General features: G+C 46.8%; 1 protein-coding gene across 5 annotated transcripts in view; it reads right to left on the reverse strand.

Moving 5' to 3' along the window:
- The window catches only part of LOC144515900 (nesprin-2), a 58226-nt gene that overhangs the window by 31736 nt on the left and 16490 nt on the right, over positions 1-10000 (reverse strand). For 2 of the 5 annotated variants that reach the window (XM_078247099.1, XM_078247095.1), the window contains exons 2-3: positions 3535-3760; positions 776-926 (exon numbers count right to left, since the gene is read on the reverse strand). In XM_078247099.1, the coding sequence (XP_078103225.1) occupies positions 776-926; positions 3535-3743 (360 nt within the window). In that variant the 5' untranslated portion in view covers positions 3744-3760. The remainder of the gene's footprint in view (positions 1-775; positions 927-3534; positions 3761-10000) is intronic. The other 3 variants (XM_078247098.1, XM_078247097.1, XM_078247096.1) reach the window with 3 other exon arrangements.

Consider the following 10000-nt stretch of genomic DNA (forward strand, 5'->3'; position numbering starts at 1 on the left):
AGCTGTATCCTATAATATGTAATAAATAGGTTATAAATATTGTCTCAGAAATCATTATCTCCTAATCCTAAACATTTTTTTTCCTTAAAAGCCAAAGTGAAATGTGCAAGTCTAACTCCCGCCTTTACCTTTATTCTCCCAAGATGCATTTCTATTAATAGTAAATACCTGTAATCTGTATCATTCTCAGATAGCGCTGTAATATTACTATTGTTTTCTCCCAGAATGCATTGCCACTTACATTATGATCCTGTATAACATTAAAACAGGAAGATACTGTGAGATTTCAGCTGTAAATGTACATCAAAGGTTTACATTGTACAGTATATATTTGTATTTCCACTATATCCATGTATATACGTGTGTTTTTATGCTTGTATACATATGTTTCCGTCTTTGTGAGGCACTGAAAGCACTATATAAAAGGATATAAACTTAAACTAGACACACACATAGTTTAATTTGGCAATGATGTCAAACACAGATAAGACTGAATGAATGATAAAGAGGGAATCATTAAAATGCCGGCCAATCGAAGGTGAAAAGGAAGAGGAAGAGAACAGATTCAGTAAGAAATCTGTGAAAAAACTAAGTAAAATGATATTTTCACGTTGTTCAAAGTGAAACTCCTCCACATTTCCTTTGAAATGAAAATGCAACGTCCCTTTTAATCCCGTCAATGATTGAAGCCTGACTTCAAATGCGAACTCGCTCTCGTTTGCAGCGATGTCAACGTTTAGTTCGTTTGGATCTTTGGCGTTTCATTTCTCCTCACCTCGAACTTCCTCACGTCCTCCTTGGCGGTGACGTAGGCGACGTGGGCGGGGCCAGGGGAACCGACAGCCTGCTCAGCCAATCGCAGCCAGGCGTCCAGGTGGGCGTGTTCTGTCATGAAGTCGTGCCAGAGGAGCCACTTCCTCCCCAGCCTGGGAAACAGAGGAACGGCAGACGGCTATGAACACACAACATGGCCTGCTGGCTTCTCTAACGTCAAGACACAAGAACGGACGAGAAACGGACGCAAAACATGGAGGGTGTAATAATGAATGTTCGTGTGGTTCGGAGTGACTCTAGAGAGAGCCACAGTTAGCTAGCTAAATTAACCCGACAACAGGTGGGTTAAGCACCAAAACGAATAGTTAAGATAATAGAAAAGTGAAGGGGGAGATCTGCAGCTGGAACATGTTCTCATGCTGCTGACAACAGCAATCGAACGTGCTCGCCATCGCGGAGATTCCCCCGGCAATCCCCACCCACACCCGTCTCTCAGCCTCGTTGAGTAGCTAGCTAGCGTTACAACAAACCCCGTCCGCCCGGTAAAATCCAAAAGGTGACATTGGCATGTGAAATATACTGGGATAGTGTGGTAAAACCTGCTAACGTTAGCCACTAATGTTAGCTTGCTGGCTCACTAGCTAACTGGTCAGCTAGCTACCAATACAGATTGCAGCTATTTTATTAGCATGACATGAATAAACGTTACTAAACGTAACGTGAATAAACTTGAATGGGTAAACTCGTCCGTGAACAGATGCATTTAATCGATAGTGTTTAGCAAAAAAACTCCCATAATTACACGCAACTTCCCAACGTCATCAAACGTCTGTGTTTACCATCCATTGTTTTGATTGAGAGACCCCTAGCGGCAGTTTATTAGTATATCAGCTCTTTAAAAGGTGCCAGAGTGGAGCAATGTAGGCAGTCTTGGCATTCAACACAGACTCAACCTTGACGACTCAAGACTTGACTCGGACTCAGGTATTGGGGACTTGACTCGGACTCAGGTATTGGGGACTTGACTCGGACTCAGGTATTGGGGACTTGACTCGGACTCAGGTAATGGGGACTTGACTCGGACTCAGGTATTGGGGACTTGACTCGGACTCAGGTATTGGGGACTTGACTCGGACTCAGGTATTGGGGACTTGACTCGGACTCAGGTATTGGGGACTTGACTCGGACTCAGGTATTGGGGACTTGACTCGGACTCAGGTATTGGGGACTTGACTCGGACTCAGGTAATGGTGACTTGACTCGGACTCAGGTATTGGGGACTTGACTCGGACTCAGGTATTGGGGACTTGACTCGGACTCAGGTATTAGGGACTTGACTCGGACTCAGGTATTGGGGACTTGACTCGGACTCAGGTATTGTGACTTGACTCGGACTCAGGTATTGGTGACTTGGCTCGGACTCAGGTATTGGGGACTTGACTCGGACTCAGGTAATGGGGACTTGACTCGGACTCAGGTAATGGGGACTTGACTCGGACTCAGGTAATGGGGACTTGACTCGGACTCAGGTAATGGGGACTTGACTCGGACTCAGGTAATGGGGACTTGACTCGGACTCAGGTATTGGTGACTTGACTCGGACTCAGGTATTGGTGACTTGACTCGGACTCAGGTAATGGGGACTTGACTCGGACTCAGGTATTGGGGACTTGACTCGGACTCAGGTAATGGGGACTTGACTCGGACTCAGGTAATGGGGACTTGACTCGGACTCAGGTAATGGGGACTTGACTCGGACTCAGGTAATGGGGACTTGACTCGGACTCAGGTATTGGTGACTTGACTCGGACTCAGGTATTGGTGACTTGACTCGGACTCAGGTATTGGTGACTTGACTCGGACTCAGGTAATGGTGACTTGACTCGGACTCAGGTAATGGTGACTTGACTCGGACTCAGGTATTGGTGACTTGACTGACTCAGGGTAATGGTGACTTGACTCGACTCAGGTAATGGGGACTTGACTCGGACTCAGGTAATGGGGACTTGACTCGGACTCAGGTATTGGGGACTTGACTCGGACTCAGGTATTGGGGACTTGACTCGGACTCAGGTAATGGGGACTTGACTCGGACTCAGGTAATGGGGACTTGACTCGGACTCAGGTAATGGGGACTTGACTCGGACTCAGGTAATGGTGACTTGGCTCGGACTCAGGTAATGGGGACTTGACTCGGACTCAGGTAATGGGGACTTGACTCGGACTCAGGTAATGGGGACTTGACTCGGACTCAGGTATTGTGACTTGACTCGGACTCAGGTATTGGTGACTTGACTCGGACTCAGGTATTGGTGACTTGACTCGGACTCAGGTAATGGTGACTTGACTCGGACTCAGGTAATGGTGACTCGGACTCGAACACTGGGTACTCGAGACTCGACCTCGACAGTTGGTGACTCGACTACAACACTGGATTGGACAGATAGTCTAGCTAGCTGTCTGGATTTACCCGGCAGAGATCTGAGTCCTCACAAATCCACCGGAGGTTAGAACGCCAACACAGAGACAGAGGAAGGGGACGGACATCCGGCCTAAATGAGTGAAATCCTACGGAATTTCTGTCGGCAACGGTGCAATCCCGGAAGTGGAACGTCGTGGCTATAGACTAGGGATACCCTGACCTAACCTGACAAGCCAGCTTGCAAGCCAACGGAGAGTTGCTAGACGACCCTGGCTGCCAATTACATTTGCTGCCGCTAGGGTGCGTCTAGATTTTTAGGCTAACCCTGACCCACTCACTGTCCACACCCCTGCAGGTCTCCATCTTGGCTCCAGCTGCCGTCCCCTCGCTGCGTTTCCTCCTCAGCGGAAAGCAAAGCAGACTCTGAAGGAACCGGAAACGCCTCCATATGGCTCGCTTCCCGTCCCCTGCCCTCAGCGGCGGGGACGGCTTCACCGTGGCAACCTGAAGGGGGGCGGGTCTGGTGGGAATCATGGCATCCTGACATCACGTGGCCTCTACCTGCTGGGAAACAAAGAGGGAGAGGATCAGTGTGACTTTTTAAAGAAATAACACTCCCCATCCCACTCAGAACGGCACATTTATTCATGAAGTAACTTTTCATCGCACGTAAACCCAAAGTGCGTCACATTTAAAAGACAAAATATGAAACATAAGCAGAAGCATACACAACATAAACTAAAATAGGTGTGACATACTTGCACTAAACTGTACAGCTCTTTCATTTTTAAACCGATTATACTGTACATATTCTTTAAGTACGTTTTCATATTTGTATTGTATATTTATGCTTATTGACTTTTGCAATAATTATGACATACCATTCTTTTATGTCCCCTTACTTTTTATATATTACTGTTTGGTGGTTTAAAGCCTCCGAGCAAAGACATGCACGCACACAGACAAACACAGATGCGCGCACACACACAGTTTTGGTGCAGCCTCCCGGATGTGTGTGTGTTCTCTTTGCTTGCTGTCTCTTCAGTTTCTCTGCATCATAAAGTAACAACACTGATTTCATTACCTTATAAAGCTGTTAGTGTGTTGCCAACTTTGCCTTTGTGCCCTTAACTACATCTTCTTACAACTTCTGTACTTCCTTATCTTACCTGGTATGATTCATACAGACTATGTATGGTCGTACGGTGTGTTTGAATGTGGCTGACCACAAACGAAGGTCCCTCGTTAATAAATATCTTCATTTTCATCCAGAGAAATAAAATGCATTTCTAGGTTTTCATCACCTTCTTTTATTACAAACTTTGGTTTTCTTCGCTCCTCTTCAGTCTCCTCCTCCCTCCCTCATGTCTTTCCTTCCTTCCCTCAACAAGTAACACAGAGTGTGTGTGTGTGTGTGTGTGTGTGTGTGTGTGTGTGTGTGTGTGTCTCAACCTAAGTACTTCCAGCCTCCCAGACTCATAAATCAAGTGCTTCCTCCCGCCCCACAAGAGGCTAATCAGGCCAAGGACTCATCATCCAAGACTCCCACCTAGGGACTCCGCGTCTGTGTGTGTGTGTGTGTGTGTGTGTGTGTGTGTGTGTGTGTGTGCTAAAAGCAGAGTTATGAGGCCAAGGCTTCAGCACTGCACCAATGAGAGGTCACATAGATCCTCCTCACTGTCTGTCTGCATCAGTGTGTGTGTGTGTGTGTGTGTGTGTGTGTGTGTGTGTGTGTGTGTGTTGTTGCTGTAACAGGAGGCAATTTTTAAATGGCCTAGGGTGTCGTGCTCTTTGACTTCACTTGTTTGGCTCCACATCTCTGGTACACACACCATTTAGAGCGGTGCTTCTGCACCTGTCGAATGAACCAACTAATCGACAACACGACAATATTAAGTGTTAAGTCGACTAAGAGTTTCTTTAGTCGAGGACAGCCCAAACTGTTACATTTTTATCAACAGCCACACACACACACACACACACACACACACACACACACGTCTCTGGCCTGACTTCTCTGGATCTGAGGGACAACAGACAGACGGAGAGACAAAGACATAGACGGGTTCAGATGAAGACATTTACATCTCGAGAGAACAAACATTAATATGAACATCTGTTGAACATATGGACACACACACACACACACACACACACACACCCCCCTTAATTTGCATCAGCTGAATTAAAGCAGGACAACGATTCAAATATCAGAGGTTCAAGAATGCAAAAAGGCCTCCTGTTACTGCAACAACACACACACACACACACACACACACACCTGGTATTTTGAATGACATCACTGATGATGTCACAGACATCACCAGCTGAGCCAGACGGACAAAAAATAAATAAATCCCTGCCATCGTATTGGACAAACGAGCTGGCAGAGAGGTCTGATTGGCTGTAATGATTGATGCTCCGTCACCCAATATGATTATCTGACAGCTTTCGCTTGTGTGCGCGCATGTGTCTGTCTGTCTGTCTGTCTGTGTGTCTGTGTGTCTGTGTGTGTGTGTGTGTGCGTCTTCCGTGACTTTGATGCCTACAACTAATTGTCTGCCGGGACAAACAGACGGCCGAGTCTCAACAGTGTAACATCTCTTCTTATCTTGTTTTTTTTAATAAACCCACTGTTTCCCCCTCTCATTCCCCCTGCTCTGGCGTTTCCCCCTCTCATTCCCCCTGCTCTGGCGTCTCCTCCTCTCATTCCCCCCCTGCTCTGGCGTTTCCCCTCTCATTCCCCCTGCTCTGGCGTTTCCCCCCCTCTCATTCCCCCCTGCTCTGGCGTTTCCCCCTCTCATTCCCCCCTGCTCTGGCGTTTCCCCCCTCTCATTCCCCCTGCTCTGGCGTTTCCCCCTCTCATTCCCCCTGCTCTGGTGTCTCCCCCTCTCATTCCCCCTGCTCTGGCGTCTCCTCCTCTCATTCCCCCTGCTCTTACGTTTCCCACTCTCATTCCCCCTGCTCTTACGTTTCCCACTCTCATTCCCCCTGCTCTGGTGTTTCCCCCTCTCATTCCCTCTGCTCTGGTGTTTCCCCCTCTCATTCCCCCTGCTCTGGCGTTTCCCCCCTCTCATTCCCCCCCTGCTCTGACGTTTCCCCCTCTCATTCCCCCCTGCTCTGGCGTTTCCCCCTCTCATTCCCCCCTGCTCTGGCGTTTCCCCCTCTCATTCCCCCCTGCTCTGGCGTTTCCTCCCTCTCATTCCCCCCTGCTCTGGCGTTTTCCCCCTCTCATTTCCCCCCTGCTCTGGCGTTTCCCCCTCTCATTCCCCCCTGCTCTGGCGTTTCCCCCTCTCATTCCCCCCTGCTCTGGCGTCTCCCCCCCTCTCATTCCCCCCTGCTCTGGCGTCTCCCCCTCTCATTCCCCCCTGCTCTGACGTTTCCCCCCCTCTCATTCCCCCTGCTCTGACGTTTCCCCCTCTCATTCCCCCCTGCTCTGGCGTTTCCCCCTCTCATTCCCCCCTGCTCTGGCGTTTCCCCCTCTCATTCCCCCTGCTCTTACGTTTCCCACTCTCATTCCCCCTGCTCTGGTGTTTCCCCCTCTCATTCCCCCTGCTCTGGTGTTTCCCCCTCTCATTCCCTCTGCTCTGGTGTTTCCGAGTCTCTAAACCGGAGACATTTGGAAACACTTCTGACCCGTTTTGGTTTGGAGTCTGCGGGGTTGTGTTGCCGTCTCAACGGCCGCAAACGGAGACCTTTGGCAACGCCGACACTGGCGCCAACGTTTCTCCTCCTGATCGGGTCTTAACGGTCACGATGTCTCGTTCTCTCAGACTTAAAGCGTTACGTACTTAACGTACGTTAACGTTACCATGTCAACTACCAGCAGTGGGTGGAGTCTCCACACTGCCTCCTGTTTATGCCCAGTATACCAGGATGTTGATGAGATAGCTTTTGGCTCAAAACTCTGCTTAAAAACCAAAACGTAGCGATGTAAATGTAGCCTGAAGTTCCACTGCTTACATTTCCACATTAAAAAAGGGTCATATAATATCTGGTAGTGGCCTGATTTGAAGTAGTTTGTTTCTCACCCTGTTGGCAGATGTTTCTTTCTGATACCAGAAGATTTCTCTAGAGTACATACTGTAATATTTCATGCCCCTGCAGAGGAAAAGGGATTATGTTGCAGGAAACCAGAAGCAGTCAGACAGAGCAGCATAAAGGGAAAGATAGGAAGCAGCGCGTCTCCGCTATTAAGACTCGTCCCTGCTGAGATGATGAGGATACCACCTCCGCTGCTCCACACTGTGGCAGGAGAGGAAGTGAATTCATGTCATTAAGATGAAAGCGGCTTTTGTTGGACCCTAATGTTGATACGGAGCTGAAGAGGAGATCGAGGTGAGAGGAAAAAGACTTAAGACTAAGCTTAGACTCATTTAAATAAATAAAAACGTGTGTGCAGCGGTGGAAAAAGTACTCCGATCCTTTACTAAAAGTAATACGGCACTGTTAAAAAAATAACTCAATGGTGTTTTAAGCCCCCAACGTCGACTTCAAGGCACCTAACCCTAACCATTGCCTAATCCTAGTGCCTTCCAGGCAGCGGTGCCTGGAAGACGACTTTGGGGGCTTAAAACACCAAACAAATACTCTGTTAGAAGTAAAAGTCCTGCAGTGAAAATGTTACTTAAGTAAAAGTATGAAAGTATCATCAGGAAAATGTAGTTAAAGTATTAAAAGTACTCAATGCAATAAAATCTGAAACAAACAGTTGTGTGTTTAATGGTCTAATCATGTCAGCTGGACTTGTAGGACGTTATATATTGTTGGCTAGTTTACTTTATAATTAAACGTCAGATTTTATATCCTACATGGGTTTTGTGTGCAAGAATCTTAATGTGTAAAGTAACTAGTAACTAAAGCTGTAACAGATGAATGTAGTGGAGTAAAAAGTACAATATGTCTCTCTGAAATGTAGCGGAGTAGAAGTAGAAAGTGGCATGAAAAGAAAAGACTACAAGTAAAAGTACAAGTACCTCAACATTTGTATTTAGTACAGTACTGGAGTAAATGTACTTAGTTATATTCCACGACTGCGTATGTGGAGACAGAAAGCTGAAACTAGCAGTAAAATAACAAAGGGACGAAGGGTTGGAGCTTTATCAGCATTTGTGCCGTTTTCGGTTTGCAGCAAAACCTGGAGGATGTTCAGCTGTGAAGGTAAACGGAGGAAGGCTCACAGCGTGATGATATAACCAGCGTCTAGTGAACAGAGAGCAGAGGAAGCAGTGGTGTAGTCTACATGATGCGCAGGTATATACGCAGTATACCCACTAAGAAAGCTCCATGATTTCCATATAACCACTTAAAAATGCCCAATGACACACAACAACATACTTTATATTATATTTTTTTATATATTTTGAATTGTCATCTGCATGTTTTCCTTCGCATAGGCTACATAAAAGGTATTTCCACCGTAAGTTGGTGCATAAAAGTCTATCAGATTGCAGAAAATGAAGTCTGTGACACTCAATATCCAGAGCCCCCAACTTTCTCCAGTCCAGTCTGATCCATATATTTATATAGTACATGTATACCCGCTAAAATACATTAAACTACACCACTGAGAGGAAAGGACATTTTGAAATGTGGGAAGTGACTGATGTAAAGGGGCGGTGCTGCACGCCCCCAAACTAGAGCTGTATTCATGCAAAGAAAGTATTGGTAGACTGGCTATAGGGGGTATTTATTCAGTATAAGTTAATCCATAGGTTCTGTTTTACTCCTTCTAAACTCCACAGGAAGGGCTTACTGACTAATACTGTATGTTGGAAATGTCAGACTGAAGCCAGAACATTTTTCCATTATATTTTGGAGTGTAAACTTGTTTGCCCATTTTGGGTAAAGGCACTAGGCAGGTATGACGAGACTCAGCTCCCGAGACGAGATTTTAACACTATTTTAAAGACAACTTTTTAACCAATTAAGAAATATGTCTCTAGTCGTCTGCTGCTTCTTGTTTGGTGCTGGAAGAGAGCACCCATTGGTTGGTGACAATATTCACATGATTTAACTTTACTACCAAGACTTAAAAACTTTGGATAACATCAAACACGTTTGATTTTGTCGGAACGTCCAGACGGGAGAAAGACTTGTCACACCTCTAGTGGTTAGGTTTGACGTACTCTCGCTTTGCCAGACCTTCCTCCACCGCGGCGCTGCAGAGGAAGGTCTGGCTAGTCCACACAGCATTCCTGGATGAGAGAGAAACCTGCTCTGGTTTATTGGCATTTCTTTAAACCAATCACAATCGTCTTGGGCGGTGCTAAGCTCCGGACGGAGCCACGGCGCCTCTGCTAAATAGCCTCGAGAAGGAACTTGTTTTGGTGAAAGATGTGTACGTTTAAAAGATGTTTTAGTCGTGCAACAGAAAACTCAGATTGGACAGATAGTCTAGCTAGCTGTCTGGATTTACCCTGCAGAGACCTGAGGAGCAGTTAACCATAGTCCTCAGAAATCCAGAGGTTAGAACGGCAACACAGAGAAAGAGGAAGGTAACGGACATCCGGCCTAAAACCATCGGAGCAATCCCGGAAGTGGAACATTGTGGATATAGACTACCCCTCGCCTAAACCAAATGGCAGTGTTGTAGCCAAGACCATGTATCGAGACCAAGTCAAGAACAAGACCAAGGCAGGGTGAAACCAAGTCAAGACCAAGACCAAGGCAGGGTGAAACCAAGTCAAGACCAAGACCAAGGCAGGGTGAAACCAAGTCAAGACCAAGACCAAGGCAGGGTGAAACCAAGTCAAGACCAAGACCAAGGCAGGGTGAAACCAAGTCAAGACCAAGACCAAGGCA

Source organism: Sander vitreus, chromosome 3 (assembly GCF_031162955.1).
Source record: "Sander vitreus isolate 19-12246 chromosome 3, sanVit1, whole genome shotgun sequence".
NCBI classification, from domain to species: domain Eukaryota; kingdom Metazoa; phylum Chordata; class Actinopteri; order Perciformes; family Percidae; genus Sander; species Sander vitreus.